We start from the raw sequence: 17,113 nt of genomic DNA on the forward strand, positions 1-17,113 counted from the left end.
TCAACACATAAAGTACTAAAAGAAAGGGGGGAAAGTCACCCTTTTTCCACTATGCAGAGGTGACCGCAGTATAATGGTGTGGTGTATGGGTGCACAGGTATCTGTAAGTTGCCCAGAGTGGAATATGTCTGTCATCCTACCCACATGGGAGGCTGAGGCATGGAAGTCTCTGTAGCCCAGGCTTTAGCCCAGGAGTTTAAGGCCAGTCAAGGCTGCAGAGTCAGACCCTGTTTTGTTTTTTTTGTTTGTTTTTTTAACATGAAAGATCTGAGCTGGGTAGTGGTGGCACATGCCTTTAATCCCAGCACTTGAGAGGCAGAGGCAGGCGGACCTATGAGTTCGAGGCCAGCCTGGTCTACAGAGTGAGTTCCAGGACAGGCTCCAAAGCTACAGAGAAACCCTGTCTTGAAAAACCAAAAAAAAAGAAAAAAAGAAAAGAAAAAGATGAAAGCTCTGGAGTCCTGCTGTGGTGTCTGGGCTGATCTGAAAGCCTCAAACTCCCATGCCCTAGCCATCCCTCTGCCTTAGACTTCTGAATACCTGGGACCACAGGTATCCGGCCAACACTTTCCTCTGGAATTGAGACACAGCATACCTGTGGGCAGGGCTGTCAAACTGTTCCTAAAAGAATACGTGAGACCCAGTCCTGACACCCCCCACCCCCTCGTGAGGTACATTTTCCTTTTTCTGTCTCTGTCCTTCAGGTGCTGGCTAGACCCCACCTACGCTTTGGGCATCCCGACTCTTTCTCCTCTTTCTCTAAAGCCTCCCTCCTTGCCATGTGGCTGCTTGTTTGCTTGACTTCCATTCCAGCTTATCTCAAACAGAGTGGCTTTCCCCCTACACTTCTCCATTCCCATCCTCTGAGCAGTCACTCAGATTTATAGCTTGCCTGGGGATTTTCTTTAAACTCTAATAAAACTGTCCTCTTTGAATTTAAAAAAAAAAAAAAAGAATAAAAAGAATACATGTGATCCAGGAGTGCTGACGCATGTCTGTGGTCCCAGACTCCGGAGCCTGAGGCAGGAAGATAGCTGAAAATTGGAAGCCAAATGAGAAATTGTTTAGTTACTCCTTCCGAAAAAACACTCCGCAGTGAACAATGCCGGCCTTCTATTTTGATTGTGATAAACTGTATATATGATGTGTAATTGATCATCCCTTTTGGGAAGGGGCCGAGTGCTGGGGATGGAACTCAGAGCCTCAGTGGGCTAGGCAAGTGTGCCGGCACCGAGCTTTGCCCAGACCCCCCTGTAGACACCCCTGCCTTCAGGGCTGAGTAGGGGTGACAGTCCCGACCCTGCTGTAGGAGCCCGCGCTGAGCTTTTGGGTCTGACAACCTGACTGTGGTTGCACATCGGCATATCTTACACCTTGATGCAGTGTAGAAGTCCTCCCCTTCCCCTGCGTGGGAACGGAACCCAGGGTGCATGCTCACCTCGAATTCTGCCATGCTTCTCTTCTGGGGTACTGATCTTAAAGGTGCACAGAGCCCAGTGTCAGGTGTCTCCTTCTCCAGAAGCCACAGTTTTTGACGCTGCTGCCTGCCATCAGTGACAGCTTTGGGGCTCTGCGAAGAAGTGGCACCCCCACTTGAGCAACCCTTCTGCCTTTGGGGCCTCAGAGAAGAGAGGATTTAAAACAGCCCACCCCAGAGCTGTCCCTGCCCAGCCCTCCTCAGAAATGAAAACAAAACCCATCCACACTAGGAGGTTAAAAATAAACTCTACTCTCTGGTAACCCTGAACCCATCCCTGCCTCCTATGGCCTTTGTCAAAATGGGTATGAAGTCACGCATTGCAGCCTTCTGAGAGGGAAAGGAAAGAAAAACCAAAAGTTCTTGGTACAATGACAGGCATATAGTAATTGCTCAATAAACAGTAGCTCTCATTGCTACACCTTCCTGTTGCTTGTGTGATCGGGCCCTGCTGTTTTGGAGAAGTCAGGACACACAGGAACAGAGCTGTAGCTTTCACAATGCTTTTCTGTATCGGTCACTCCCACAGTCATCTAAGATAGTTATTACTGACCCATGTCACAGGTGGGAAAATCGAGGTTCCAGAAGGCAGTCTGGACAGTTTCCCATACCGTCGCTGCTGAGACATGGACTTCCCCACAAATCCCAGGACCAGAACGCTGATGCCTCTCTCTCTCTTTGCCACACTTGTGGCCAGAAAGCTTGGGCCTCCCTCCGTGATGGTGCCCTTAGCAAAGCTTTTTGTCCTGGCTCCTGGTCCCAGCAGGGATCAAGTGGGAATTCTGTCAAGGAGAAGGTCTCCTCAGAAACAGTCTCTCAGAGATCAGAGGTGCTCACCACACTTGAGAGAAGTTTCTAGAAGGTATTTCCACCTGTTCACCTGTCACCAACCAGTCCCTGGGTGCCTGGTCTGCATAGGGGGCTGGCTTCAGGGTCCTGGGAAGGAGAGCTTCCATACTGTCTCTAGCTGTTCCCACCTACTTGCTGAGGTGCCTCAGACAGCCTCCCTCCCTCTCTGGGCTACTTTCTCACACAAAAACAGAGGAGGGGATCACTTGTTTCCAGATAGGCTTTTCGGGTGGGACTGGCCAGATGTGAAGCCCCACTGTCACTTAAGGGCTGGGTGCCTTGATACAAGGGACTTCCCTCTTCGTGCCAAGTGCTTTTGTCTGTAAAACACTTGCGTGGAGCACAAGGAAGCACTGATCCCGCCCAGGTCCCAGCCCCTGCTTCAGTCTCAATCCCAGTTTGGCAGCTTAGTGGGACACCTCGGTGGGGTCACAGCCCCCAATCCCACTCTTATGTCATTTTGGCTGGCATCCCTCTGGCCTGTCATTTCCCAGACTGGCTCTCTCTTTGCCTCTGTCCTTCCTCCACTCTCCTTCATCCCTGCAAACCTACCCTTCACCCCTGGACTCTTGTTCTTACTATTTTCTAACATGAGCTGTCTTGTGATTTTTAGCTGGAGCCTTGATCGTTCCTCTTACGGGGCCTTCTCTGGGCTCTTATCTAAGGCTGGTGCAGGATCAGTGGGAACAATGCCACAATTGATTAGTAATGTCTGTCAGGGGAGCAGGCTAGCAGAAGGTGGATATCATTTGTATGGCATTCCCTCAGTAATGGATACCTGAAGAGGGAAAGCCCAGACAGAGGACTTCAAAAGGGCTCCATAGCCAGCAGGAAAGAAGCTTCATGGGGATGGGAAAAAGAGAAGGAGGGGTCTGGGGAGGGAGTGTGAGCCCTTGTTTTTCACACCAGGCAGCCAGAGTATTCAAACTTTCATATTATACTGGGCTTTGTGTTTTGTGTGCTGGGGTGTGGATAACGCAGGGATCCCTTGGGACACTGGATAGGATTGCAAGGTACAATACAGGGCACTGACTCAGTGAGCATTCACATACACCAGCCACTCTGTGAGCCCTTCTGTGGGTTCTCTGCAAATGCTCTTAACCGCTGAGCCATCTCTCCAGCCCCAGAGTTTGGGTATTTTAAAAAGCTTGTGTCTCTTATTGATGTGTCTTTCTAACCATGGTCATAGGGCATTGCTCTTGGGGACATCCAGGGACATCGGTCATCCTAAAAGAGGCAGAACCAGAGTGGCCTTTGTTCTCAGCTTTTGAGACAGGGTCCTGCTGTATAGCTCTGACTGACTTGGAACTTAGAGCGATCTTCTTGCCTCAGCTTCCTGACTGCTGGGATTATAGGTGTGAGCCATCACACCCAGGTCAGACAGTGACCTTCTCCAGGCTAAGTGACACCTGGATCCAGTGGCCAAGGAGAAATGTCACCTGAGCTTCTTACCTGCTCTGCTTGGGGCAGGATCTTGACCTTCCCTTCCCTTTGGCCTTCCCAGTCTTTGAGAAAGGTTACCTTTTTATCTGTTTCTAGCTTTGCCATCTTGCAGAAAGACCAGGGCTGTCAAGAGTGCTTGATGGCAGGGGAAGTTTGGGGAAACTCTCTGAAGTATATGAAAAGCGAGAATCGAAAGTCTGATTTTCAGTCATCAAAAGCTGTGGGCTTTTGCTGGTGTGGGTGTGTATGTTTGAAATCCCAGCCCCTGGGAGGTGGAGATGGAGGGTCAGGAGCTCATTGCTATCCTTAGCGACAGTGAGATTCAGGCCAGTCTCAGCTACATGAGACTATCTCAAAAAACAAATGTAGTGGGCTTTTCCATGGTTTAGTCTCTGCCATGCCCTGTGGTCTCAGAGGTGAGTGACAGACTGCTCAGTCTGGAGATTTCCAGGGTGATGGGAGTCTGAAGCTGTCTTAGTTATGTGTGTCTGTGTGCATGTGCTAGGAATGGGAACCAGGACTTTCCACAGCCTGGCAAACACTCCAGCACTGAGCCTCGCCCCCACAAAGATGCTCTGGACACACAGACTATTTCCGGAGGTCTTAAGCAACAGGTGGGCGGAAGACCGGAAAGGCATTACCCTTAGAGGAAGCAGCATGTGTAAAGGCCTGGCGTGGCCGAGAGTGAAAGCTAAGAGTAACTTTCAGGAAGCTGAGAAAGGCGTGTCTTGGCCTGGCTTATTTTCTAGGCAGGGGAGGGGACTCTCACCTGGTGACCTCAAAGCTGGATGTTGTGTCCAGGGGGTTAGTCTTGCTCCACTTTGGGGAACCAGACTGTGGAGACCAGTGGCCATATTCTGTGGCTCGGAGTTCCGGCTGTTAGGTAACTGTTTTGATGATGGGCGTCTGAGACAGAGAAGCACAGCTGTGCTCTTACCCCAACTCAGCCATAAGAGTCACGTTGGTTGGAGGCCCTGGGAGGACCGCTGTTCTTAGGAGTCTTACCTAGTTAGACATTTCACAGGGCTTGGGGGTGGGCCATAGAGAACCGCTCTGTCGAAGCTCCTTGTTTGATACCCAGTGTGATGGAGAACCAGAATATCTGGCGTTTTCCTGGTGGGTTTGTTTCTTCCTTTCACAGAGTTGAGAAGGGCCTGGCCAGAGTCAGTGTTTGTTTGAAAAGTTCATGAAATAAAAGCAGGTGGATCTTCCGGGGCAGAGGGTGTGTTGTGTCTCCCAGAGCGAATCTGATCCTGTGCTGAGGCCCTTCCTCCAGCCTTGCCTTATGTAATTTGAGATGGTCCATTTAGCAGATGATGCTACTGAGGCCCCCAGGGAGAAGCCAGAGTCCTGAGGTCACCACTCAGATGGCCAGTGACCCATTAGATTCCAATTAAAATCTAGGTGAGGCAGAAGAGGAGGCCAGTGGAGTTTGGGGGCCAGATTCTCAAGAGGAGGTGTCGCCTGCTATGGACTTCAGAGAGCCAAGCTGCAGAAGCCAGGGGAGAGACCCTCCTTTCCAGGCATCAGTCCTGTGATTTCAGGAAGAAGTATTAATGTAGAACTCGGCCATGGTGGGGGAGGGACCAGAAGGAACTCCTTGACAAAATAAATAGATGAGTCAATTAAAAAGGATGGAGTTAGGGGCTATTTATAGCTATGGCCTAAATCACAGGTATCCTTGCCCCCAAGGAGGAAAAGGAGACCTTTTTTTGGGTGGCCCAGGCTGTATACATGACTAAGCTGATTAAGACCTGGGTTGCGGAGGGTGGGATAGTGGAAAGAGTCTGAGTGACTGACAGCTCAGGGTGACTGACAGCTCAGGGAAGGTGAGGGGTGGGGGGCACTGCTGGGCCAGGCAGCTGGTGAGGAGAGGCAGTCCCTTTACGGAAATGGCCTGGCCTGGGGCAGCCCCTAGAGTTGGCTGTTTCCACCATTCCCTGGACTTTATCCTCATGATTGCTTTAGCCTGATTGAACTTAATGGTTGAAAACAAGCCCTCTTTCTTAGCCGGAGGGTCGGTGTTTAGCGATCGTAGCTAGTGTCACTGATTCTCACCTGTTCTGAGTATAATTAAGTGGGAAAACACTTAGCAAGGCCTGCGTGGCACGTGGATGTCTGTTGTTGCTGTCACGGCCACCTGCCATATAGCCACCGTGCCACGTGCCTCTATCCGGCCTGTGAAAGCAACTGTGCTTTGGAGATTTTGGGCTCTTAATTTTGGGGGGGTTAATTTACAAAGTGGCCCCTCTACTTTCGGCCACTGTCAGTATTCTCCTGTGCCAAGTTGAAGGGGGTAGGACTTTGTGTTGTTAGCAGCAATGACCTGGAAATAATCCTGAGCTCAGCAGGTAAGGATCCAGGAGTGTGCTTCTTCCGGACTGTGTAAACCTCAGTCAAGTGGCTTAACCTCGTGAGCCTTGATTGGGCATCTACAACGTGGGGTAATGGCTCTCATCTCACTGACTAGTAAGGGTTGAATACCGAGAGCCTGGAATGTACTGGCTGAGCAGGTGGGTGTCTCTCCATGTGCATATGACATTTCCAGAGTGCTTTTGTCCCTGCAGGCTAAGATGCTCTGAAGTCCCATTACCTTTGGACTAATTAGGAGATAAGTGAGCGTCGGCAATCATTGGAGAAGGATTTAAGGGAAGAAGGGAAATATTTAGCCTGATTAAAAAAAAAAAAACTGTTATTAGGTAGAATTATATAAAGCACCCAGAGCTGTGTGGCCACATGTCAGCTGCAGTTATTATTTCAACCATAGGAAAACAGTTGGAATTAGAGGAACAAAAGGTTGCTATGACTACAGCAAACCCAGGTCCTTTTCAGTGCACCTGGGGCAGGCCCAGCCCCTGCCTTGGAACAGAAAGCAATCTGAGGCCACCAGAGAAGGTACAGGATTACTGCTGGGGAACCAGAGCCACATTGCTGGGAGATGGGTGTAGGCTGGGCAGGGAGGGCTTTCCTGAGGAGGTAGCAGTGAGGAGGGGGGAAGAGCCAGAAATACTTTGGGGTGCCTAGGGGTACACCCCACTGAATTGTTAGGGCCTGCCTGATGTGGGAGGGAATCCTCCCCTCCCCCATGGTACTGAGGGTGGAACCAGGGGCTATGTGTATGCTAGGCAAAGCTCTGCCACTGAACCATACCCTAAGCCCCTCTTAGAGATTTTTTTAAAGGTTTATTTTTATTTTATGTGTATAAATGTGTGCCTGTATATATGTATGTGTACCATGTGGGTGCAGTGCTCACAATGGTCAGAAGAGGGCATTGGATCCCCTGGAATTAGAGTTATGGATGGTTGGGAGCCAGCAAACTCTAATTTTCTGCAAGAGTAAATGCTCTTAACTACTAACCCATCTCTCTAGCCCCATGGAGATTTTTTTTTAAGGTGACAAGTTATTTTCCCCATGATGTAAAAGAGAAAACATTTTTCTTTCTTTTCTTTCTTTCTTTCTTTCTTTCTTTCTTTCTTTCTTTCTTTCTTAATTTTTTTTTTTTTTTTTTTTGGTTTTTCAAGACGGGGGTTTCTCTGTGTAGTTTTGGTGCCTGTCCTGGATCTCGCTCTGTAGACCAGGCTGGCCTCGAACTCACAGAGATCCGCCTGACTCTGCCTCCCAAGTGCTGGGTTAAAGGCATGTGCCACCACCCGGCAAGAAAACATTTTAAATCTTATTTTGTGTGCATTGGTGTGAGGGTGTCAGATCCCCTGGAACTGGAGTTACAGACAGTTGTGAGCTGCCATGTAGGTGCTGGAAATTAAACCCAGGTCCTCTGGAAGAGCAGCCAGTGCTCTTAACTGCTGAGCCATCTTTCCAGCCCCCAGGAAAACTTTTTTTTTTTTTTTTTTTTTGGTTTTTTTGAGACAAGGTTTCTCTGTGTAGTTTTGGTGTCTGCCCTGGATCTTGCTCTGTAGACCAGGTTGGCCTCAAACTCACAGAGATCCACCTGACTCTGCCTCCCGAGTGCTGGGGTTAAAGGTGTGCACCATCATCGTTTGGCGAAAACATTCCTAATAGCAAAAAAATAGGGATGGACTGGGTGCATCTTGCTGGCAAAGCACCTGACTGGCATTTGAAACCCTGGGCTACATTCCCAGCACTGCATAAAAGACAAAAGAACTGTAATACTAGGGACCCTGTCTCCGCAGTAGTACCAGCTGGTGAAGGCTTTGTCCCAGATAGACACAGGCCGGGAGTCTACACAGCCATGGCGGCAAAGCTCTTTGGGGAGATCCCCTGAGGAGATCGAAATGACTGGCATAGGACAGGAGACAGGGAGGGGCAGTGGAGGTGAGGTGTTAGGGTGACACCCCGTGTTTGAGCCCTGGCAGGGAGGGAGCCAGTGGACACTCAGCACCCATGTCCTGGCTGCCAGAGGTTTCGGGAGAATGGTGGTCACTTTTGTCATTATCTTGTCAGCTGGGGCTTTGAAGACCCTGCGGTGCCAGGTGCTGCTCTAAGGACCTCGGTGAGGCCATCTAATCCCAACAGTGCTACCGAGCAGGGTCCACTCTCTAGGGACTGCTTTGTGAGTGCTCTCTGCCTGAGAGAGACCAGTGTGGGAGGGACAGTGGGGCTCCAGATGTGGGGTTCCCCAGCCAGCTGGTTTAACCTCACTTCAATGAGGGACAGTCTGTCTTCAGCAGTGGAGACCGAGGCCTCCAAGGTCTGCCCTGTTGCTGGTATTCCCTGGCAGGTGTTTCTCTGGTAATATTCTGTTTCCACCACTGTAGGAGACCTTGTCCCCTCCCCCACAAATCCAAGCCATGTCCCTGTGGTATGGTGCCATCTATGAGAAGCTAGCCCAACTATTTTTTTGCCCTTACTGGGATGCTGAGTAAACCCAGGTCTTTCTAAGTGCACCTGGGACAGGCCAGCCCCTGCCCTGGGACAGAAAGCAATCTGAGGCCACCAGAGAAAGTACAGGCTAGGGAACCAGAGCCACATCACTGGGAGCTGAGGGGGAGCTTCTGTGGCCCTGGCTGCCCACTGTGGCTGGGAGCCTCTAACACTTTCCCCTTGGATCAGACAGGTGGGCCCCACTTAACTGCCCAGCCCCAGAAGCCACCCCACCAGCCCTCGCCTTTGTCTCAAACTTCTTCCAGTTAAGGCGGGTGAAGTGTGTGGCCCTGTCTAGAGTTGGAAGAGCTCCCTCAGAAGGGCTTGAAAGGCCTTCAGCGTTGCTAGCCACCGTCCACCCCTCCCCCACCCCCTGGCACATGTGCACTGCATCTGCCGAACAATGGCTCTTCCACTGGTCAATTTTGTTTGACATTTTATCCAGTGCCTCCCAGTTTACAGCCCCGCCCTTCCCAGCCTTGATTCTAAGACTCCTGGGAAGCGGATGTAGCAGGTGAGATTTCTGGGCTCCACCTTAAAGATTGAGTCAATAGGTACAGATGGGTCCTGGTACTCACGCCCTAGCTTATGTCCCAGGGTTCTACAGACCATCAGACCAAAGGCTTGCCCACTGGGAGTGGTAGGTGGCACACACTTTTAATTGGGAGGCAGAAGCAGAGGGAACTCTATGAGTTCAAGGCCAGCCTGGTTTATATGATGAGTTTCAGGCCTGCCAGGACTACACGATGAGACCCTGTGTCAAAAACAAAGTGAGGACACCAAGGTTTCTCAAACAGATTTTGAAACTTTGCCCAAAGTTTCCCAGTTCTGAACCAGAGCCGAGCCCCAGCTGAATGGTAGGTGTGATGTCACAATATGGGATGGCCAAGAAGGCTTCCGGTCTCGGTGGTATCCCCTTAAACATGGGTGCTCCAAGAGTATAGAGATGGAAAGAGGAATACCAGGGAATGTGGTGGTCCTGGGACACCAAAGGGGCTCACCTACCCAAGACCGCATAGGAAGGGTTGGTGGAGCTTGGGTTCCAGGTGAAGATCTGAGAGAGTTCTGCAGGCAGCTGGGAGTCACTGCTAGCTCTTGAGCCGGGGCTGACCCAGCTGCCAGGCAGAGATTGCTAGAAGTGAGCCGGGGGCATGCCTCTGAGGAGTCTCCAGCGGTTGGTGTGGCTGCATCTTGTGATGCCACCTAAGTGGCAGGTCAGGAGAAGGCAGTGCTGGGCCCTGGGGGGGACATCACAAGAGCTTACCTGGGCTAGCAGTGGAGAGGAAAATGCTGGGGTTGCTCTGGGAGATGCCCATGGCACAGAGGAAGACACAGCTGTGCTGTGTCAACCTCCAGACACACACACACACACACACACACACACACACACACACACACACACACCCCGCGTGGATTTTAACGCTGAGTTTTTCTTCTAGCCAAGCAGTAGCTGGTGTTAGGCACCATCTCGTAGCCCTGGAAGCCGCTGCCACTGCCCTCCGCTGCACCAACGTCCGTCAGCCTGACAGAGTTAGATATGAATCCCGTGCACCCAGGTTTGCGATAGGAGTTTATTCTCTGCCTCTGGCACCTACTATATCCGTAGGGTGGGGGTATCAGGAGTGTCCCCACTCCCCCCACCTCCCTCCAGTTCCCTCTCTGGAACATCTCTCCTGCGGCCATCCATGTTGGGCCACCCATGGCAGAGTGCTGTAGGGCCGGGGCCTTGGTTTGCTCTCCTACAGAGTGGGATGTGCTGGGGCTTCTGAGGCCCTATCATGCAGCTTCCCAGGGAATTCCCTGGTACTTGACAAACCTTTGGGGAAACACCGCAGCCAGTTCACCCCAGAGTCATTTGGAGAGCTACTCAGGGAATGTGTTGTGTAATAGAAATGGAAGCTAAGATTCAGGGCTCTCCAAAACAACAACAACAACAACAACAACAATAACAAAAAGAATCTTCATCTTCTGGGGGGAAGTTGTGCTCTGAGGCTGAGAACAGGTTCCTGGTCACTCTCTTTTGCCCGCAGTCTTAAGTGTTTGTCACTGAACTTTGTTGTGGCCCTGCCGGCACCCCCGCACACCCCCACCCCGCACTGAGCCTCAACAGGGTCCTCAACACTCTCTCTGATGTGTGTGTGTACTGTGCCTGAAGTCAGGAAGCCGCTGGGACTCTGGTGGGAGGGGTGCCAGCACAGGCTGGTGATGTGGTGGCCGTCACTGCCTGGTGAGGGTTCTGTTCAGTACTTTTGAATGCTCTAGTGTCCCTGGTCAAGGGCACTCGAGCCAAGGTGTGGGGTGTGAGAAAGCATCCTGTGGAGGTCTTCGGCCTCTGGAAGTAGGGACAGGGAAGCAGGAACAGCTTCCCCTTTGCCCAGAACTGAGGGTGGTTCTGGGTAGGTGATTGCTTCTGCCATGCTTTTAGGTCATAGTCGATTGGGCTTTGGTGCTCGGAAGGAAGGATGTCCTTCCTGTGGGACACTGAGGGGAGGGAGTATTTACAAATAACACACTGTGCCCAGACATCACACCCACTGCACAGAAGGTAAGCCTGAGGCCACCTAGCAGAGTATACTGCCTGCTCTCCATGAAGCCATGACATCGGACTGTACGGGTGACAACTTTAGGGGCCTGGTAGTGTGGAGGGGTCACAAGGCGGCCTAATACTTGGGACTTGTCTTGCATTTCTGTAGAGCAAGAGAAGGGCTCTGCTTCCCTTTCCTACAGAGCATACAGGTTCCAGCCTTGGGCTTCTGTAGCTTGAAAGCGGGGAGGTTTGTGGAAGTGGCAGAGGCCTCCAGAAATAATCCTGGGCTCCACAGTGCCTGCCCCAGGACCCTGGTGCCCCACCCCCACCACAAGAGGCCCATGGCCCTCTTGCTGGGGAAGTGACGCTGTTGGAGGTGAATGACAGCCCTGTGGCGGGGTGAGTCAGTGCCAGGAGCCGATGCCTGCTGACTCACCCTCCCCTGGCTCCTCAGCTGAGGGGGAGGAGAAAGAGGGGAGGAGCAGAGCGCCCCTTCAGAGCCAAGAGCTTGTCCACCTAGGAACTAAAGGAGACAGGTGGTTGGCAAGTCAGGAGCCAGGCGTCCCTGAAGCGCTCTTTGTGTGTACAAAGTCTTCAGGTGCCCACACCCGGCCCTGCTTCTCAGACAGGCCCAGAGCACCCAGGAGACACCGTGGTGTGGTCAGGCCTCCCTACTTCCTCCTTCTCCCTTTCCCCCCACTTTTCTTCGCTTCTTCATCTGCCTCTCCCCTCCTTCTTGCCCTCCCTTCTCCTCTCCCCCTTCCTCCCCCCACCTCCTCCTCCTGCCTAGCTTTGTTACCACAATGCTGAATGGCATTTGGTAACTAGGTTACTCCCCCAACCCCCAGCCCCCAACCTGGGCTTTGGGTGTCTAGCTCAGAGGGAAGAGATCTTCCCTGTACCCTCTCTTTGCAGCCTCTTTTACCTCAGAAGCCCTCCTGCCTTTCCTCTGAACTTCCCATCGTTTTTGTGTTGTTTTAATAAAATGTGCTTCCCCACTGTCTCTGATTTTAGGGAACAATAGGATGACCCTGTAACCAGACCAAACAAGTACATGACAGGCAGGTGACAGATGGGGCTTTGTTTCCACACAGCCACCTCCTGCCACCAGGGAGAACTGCCACTCTGAGCCAGGCCCAGAGTCACGTTTTGTAGAGGTGGGGGGGGGGGGGGACGACGACTCTGTGCTTTGCAGAGCTCGGCTTCGTCTCTGGAGTCTGGTGCTAGCCCTGCACTTAGAGACGGTGTCTTCCCTGTATCACCAGCCGTGGACCTTCGACCGGAAGGAAGTGGGTCAGCTACCATCTGTCCTTTGCACGCAAAGGCAGATGCCTTCCACCCGTCCCATGAGTGGCTATGCTCAGGAAGGCAGTAGTAGCTCCAGGGCGTTGGGGTTAAATGACCAGAAAGTCACATAACACTCCAACAGACCCTTCAGACCCTCTTCCTGAGCTGGAAGGAGGACTGGCCAGGGACTCAGGGAAAGCTGGGGCTTGTAAATGAAAGGGTTTTAGCCGTATAAGCCTATGTTTAAACCTGGCCTGGAGGTCTCGTTCCTCCAGGCGCTGGCATCCTCTGGCCACTGTCTATTTGCCAGGTCTAATATAGCTATTTTTAAAATTTTATTTCTTTGTTTCTGTTTTCAAGACAGGGTCTTACCATGTATCTCTGGCTGGACCGGAACTCACTTTGTGGTCCAGGCTGGCCTCAAATTCACAGATCCACCTACCTCTGCCTCCTGAGTGCTGGGATTAAAGGTGTGTGCCATCACGCCTGGTTTATTATCTTTTTTTTTTTTTTTTGAGGATTTAACTTTGTTTTATGGGTGTTTTGCCTTCATGCATGTCTGCACCACGTTCATGCAGTACCTGCAAAGGCCAGAGGAGAGCGTCAGATTGAGCCACTGTGTGGGTGCTGGGAATGGAACCCAGGTCCTCTGGAAGCACAACTGGTTCTCTTAACCACTAAGTCACCCTTCCAGGTCCTAGCATGGCTGTCTTTGTGTATGCTTTCCCTTCCCCTCAGAACTCTATTCCCCTAGATTTTCTGGATAGAGCTTGGCTTGATGGCACTATGGTGGAAAGCATGGACGGTCTGGATATAAATCCCAGCTGTGTGTGTGGCTGCAAACAGAACCCACATCACCTTATCTGCTTGCCCCTGTAAGCTGGTAAAAGGCATTATTCAGTTTGGCAGGTCCCATCTGGAGGTCCTCTGGTCCTGGGTGAGGGTGTGGAGCAAGAGCGTTCCTGGTCTGGGCCTCAGCGCCCATGCTGTGCTTCAGAGGGTGGGACTGCAGCCAGATTAGAAGTGGGATGCTGAGCCCCAAGTAGACAGGCACCCTGGCCAGAGATGGAGAGCTAAGATAATGCTCCAGCAGTTCACTTTCATTCTGATGAGGGCAGTGCTGCTCATTGTTACCCGCTTCCTGGCTGACCTCATGGGGATAAGCCATCGGGGCTCAAGCTCAACCTTGCCAGTGTACCCTTACAAGCCTCACCCTGCCCTTCACTGGGCCTTTGTTGGCTGAGCTGGGCCAGTAGTCCGACCAAAGTGGGCCTGGCTGGACCATGCCCCTTTTTCTTTGTGTTTGGAGCACAGGTGTTAGAGAAGTTGGAAAATGTACTAGCGCAGTCCAGTTCTCTTGAGACACCATGGAGGTTATGGTCCCAGGGGATCCCAGTCCCAGAGGCACCTTTGGTGGCGGGATCCTAGAGCTGCGCATCCTCCCTGGTCCCTGCTCTTCTATTCTGCCTTTGCCTGCCAGACCCCTGGAGATGTCTCAGTTGTCACGCTTGACTTAGCCTCTTTGCAGAAATAGATAACCAAAGGATGAAGGCCATGTGATCCAATTAAATGATTAAATCGGTTAAAGGTGTACTTAAAAAAAAAAAAAGGCTTTAAAAAATAATTTCTCCCTAAAAAAAATTTTTTTTTGAGCTAGTCGAATGTAGTCCAGGCTAACCTCAAACTTACTATGTAGCTGAGGTTGACCTTGAACTTCTGATCCTGCTGCCTCCCCCAAAGCTGAGGTTACCAGCCAGTGTCATCACACTGGCTCTTGTGTTTTCTTTATAGAAACATCTATCCTGCTCAGAGGGCAGAGAACATTGTTAACCCAGCTCACTTAATCCAGTGATGCTGGTTAGACACTTCTTAGGGCCAAGGATGGAACCTGAACAGCAGACCCTTGGCAGACAATTCTAGTGGATCCTAGTCCTCTTGCTCAGACATCACTGATGGATCCCAGCCCTCCTGCTCAGACATCACTGATGGATCCTAGTCCTCCTACTCAGACATCACTGATGGATCCCAGACCTCCTACTCAGATATCACTGATGGATCCCAGCCCTCCTCCTCAGACATTACTGATGGATCCCAGCCCTCCTCCTCAGACATCACTGATGGATCCCAGCCCTCCTCCTCAGACATCACTGATGGATCCCAGCCCTCCTGCTCCTTGCACCTATATGTTTGCTATTAAGTCTATGGAGACTTTGCTCCAGTGAACCTCTTTTGATCTGTGAGATGTTCTTGCTGACTAGAGGCAGGCCCCTGTGCACAGGGCCCCCCATCACAGTCCCATGATCCCTGGTTCAGCCTGTCATGTCACGTGGCCCTTCACTTCCCTGTTTGCCCTCCAGCTTGGTTCCCTAATCTGTCAGCTGGCCTAGTGGCCTGCAGCTGGTTTTAAATTTTGTACAATTGCATCTAGTGAGTGTAAGTGAGCTTGTGTGTGCACTGATCACACGACTCACGTGTAGGTCAGAGGACAACCTGCAGGAGGCAGTTGGCTCCTTCTGCCATGGAGGTGCCACATCTAGGAATTGTGGCAAAGCACTTTGGCCCACTGAGCCGACTCATTGGCCTGTAGCTGGCTTCTTAAAGGCACCAAGCCCCATTTTACTCATGAACTTGTAGAGATGGCATCCCTAGACTGTCACACCTGGTTGGGAACATGGGCTTTGGAGGTTTGGACAGGCCTAGGAGCCATTCACAGCTCAAGTGTGCATTGTGTGGCCATAGCCAAATGACCTTCACCTCTCCAGGCCCTGCCATCAGCAAAAGCAAGACGAGGAAGGCACCTTTGGAGAGAGTTAACTAAAAGAGTGCCTGGGAGAACTTAGCAGAGTGCTAAGGAAGCATGGTACCATTAGATGCAGCTCTCTTTCTTTCCCTTTATAATTATTCATCATCATCATTATTTTTTTATGAGGATAGTTGTTTTGCCTGCACGTCTGTATGTGTACATGTGTGTCTGGTGCCAACAGAGGCCAGAGGAGGGCATCAGATTCCCTGGAACTGAGTTTCACATAGTTGTGAGCCACGATGTGGGTGCTGGGAATCGAACCTGGGTCTTCTGGAGGAGCAGCCAGTTCTCTTAACCATCGAGCCATCTCTCCAGCCTCTGCATTTGTTTATTTTATTTTATTTTTATTTTTTTGAGACAGGGTTATGCTTTGTAGACCAAGTTAGTCTTAAATGCTACAATCCGTCTTTTTCAACCTCCCAAATGTGGGAGTTACAGGCATGGCATCTGTATACATGTATACATACATACATACGTACAATACATACATACATACATACATACATACATACATACATACATACGTGTGTGTGTGTGTGTGTGTGTGTGTGTGTGTGTATACACACATATTTTTTAGTTCTATTTTATTTTTGGTTTTTCAAGACAAGGTTTCTCTGTGTGTGGCCCTGGCTATCCTGGAACTTGCTCTGTAGACCAGGCTGGCCTTGAACTCACAGAGATCTGCCTGCCTCTGCCTCCCAAGTGCTGGCGGCTGCAGCAAGTGCTTTTAACCACTGAGCCATCTCTCTAGCCCCAACATGAGGTGTTTAGATGCCTATTTGTTATGGAATGGCTATACCAAACCAACTGTCTTACATACTTACATTATGGAGAGAATGCTGAGAATCTGTATTTCTCTTGACAGTTTTCAAATATATATTTATTGTTATTATTCACTGTAGTGTGGTGAGTGCTCTCAAGTGTATTCCAATGAGGAAACTGAGGTACAGAGACGTTGTTACTTGCCCTGGGTCACGAAGCATCATTATGGCCTCCTCATGGAGGCTCCTGCCTACTGGCTCTAGTGAACAGGGCAAGGGCAGGAGGCAGGACGGGAGTCTAGCCACAGACTCGCCTCTGCAGGGGCCTGCAGGCCAAGGTGTGTCCACATGTGCAATGGGTGTGTGACCCATCTCCTGCCCCAGTTTTGAGAGCTGCTCTCGCTGAATACAGAACATCTCATTCCTCCTGCAGAGGCTCCCTAAGAGACAACCAATCTCTCCCCAAGCTCTCTGTGAGGACAAGCTGTGTGCTAGGCACTGGGGTGGGCTGGGGACAAGTACAAGAGGGAACAGACACGTGCCTGCCTCCTTGATAGGGGATCCTGGATGGTGAAGACAGCAGCAGTGAGAGATTTTAATCATTTCTAGCAGGGGTCGTTGATTGGCGCTAAGGTTCTGCACGTGAATGCTAGCACTAACAGCTTGAGACTTGGTGCCCTCTTGTCTTAGAGGACAGAGGCAAATTTGTTGGGGAGGCAGGGGCAGCTGAAATCACCTCCAAGAACTGCCTGGCTGGTGCATGGATGTCTGAAGGCCAGAAAGGCTACACAGACCCTGGGAAGAAGGCAGGCAGGAGCCATGTCTCTGGGTGTCCGTCTGTGGGCTCTGCGCTAGGCAGGCTGCTTCTGTGACCCAGCACCCCATCTATGCACAGTAGATCTTCTCTGCTTGTACCCCTGCTTCTGTTGTGTGGGAACATGTTAAGTCTCCGTGAGCTGTGGAGCCGCTCAGTGGTAGAGCATTTGGGTGATGTGTGCGAGGCCTTGGGTTCAGACCCCAGAACTACGTTAGCCTTGTGTGATGATGCCGATCTGTAATTCCAGCACTTCGGAGGGGAAGGTAGAGGCAGGAGGATCAGAAGTTCAAGGTCATCCCTCCTATTT

At 51.1% G+C, this 17,113-nt stretch overlaps 1 protein-coding gene across 11 annotated transcripts in view; it reads left to right on the forward strand.

Annotated features, from left to right (window-relative positions):
• Slc6a6 (solute carrier family 6 member 6) overlaps positions 1-17,113 on the forward strand; it is a 73,071-nt gene that overhangs the window by 17,764 nt on the left and 38,194 nt on the right. For 5 of the 11 annotated variants that reach the window (XM_059258213.1, XM_059258220.1, XM_059258209.1 and 2 more), the window contains exon 3: positions 10,051-10,167. The exons of 4 other annotated variants lie outside the window; for them this stretch is intronic. In XM_059258213.1, coding sequence (XP_059114196.1) covers positions 10,149-10,167 — 19 coding nt within the window. In that variant the 5' untranslated portion in view covers positions 10,051-10,148. Of the gene's footprint in view, positions 1-9,408; positions 9,469-10,050; positions 10,168-17,113 lie in introns of all 11 variants that reach the window. 2 more of the 11 variants (XM_059258210.1, XM_059258214.1) reach the window with 1 other exon arrangement.

The sequence above is a fragment of the Peromyscus eremicus genome, chromosome 3 (assembly GCF_949786415.1).
Source record: "Peromyscus eremicus chromosome 3, PerEre_H2_v1, whole genome shotgun sequence".
In the NCBI taxonomy this organism is placed as follows: Eukaryota; Metazoa; Chordata; class Mammalia; order Rodentia; family Cricetidae; genus Peromyscus; species Peromyscus eremicus.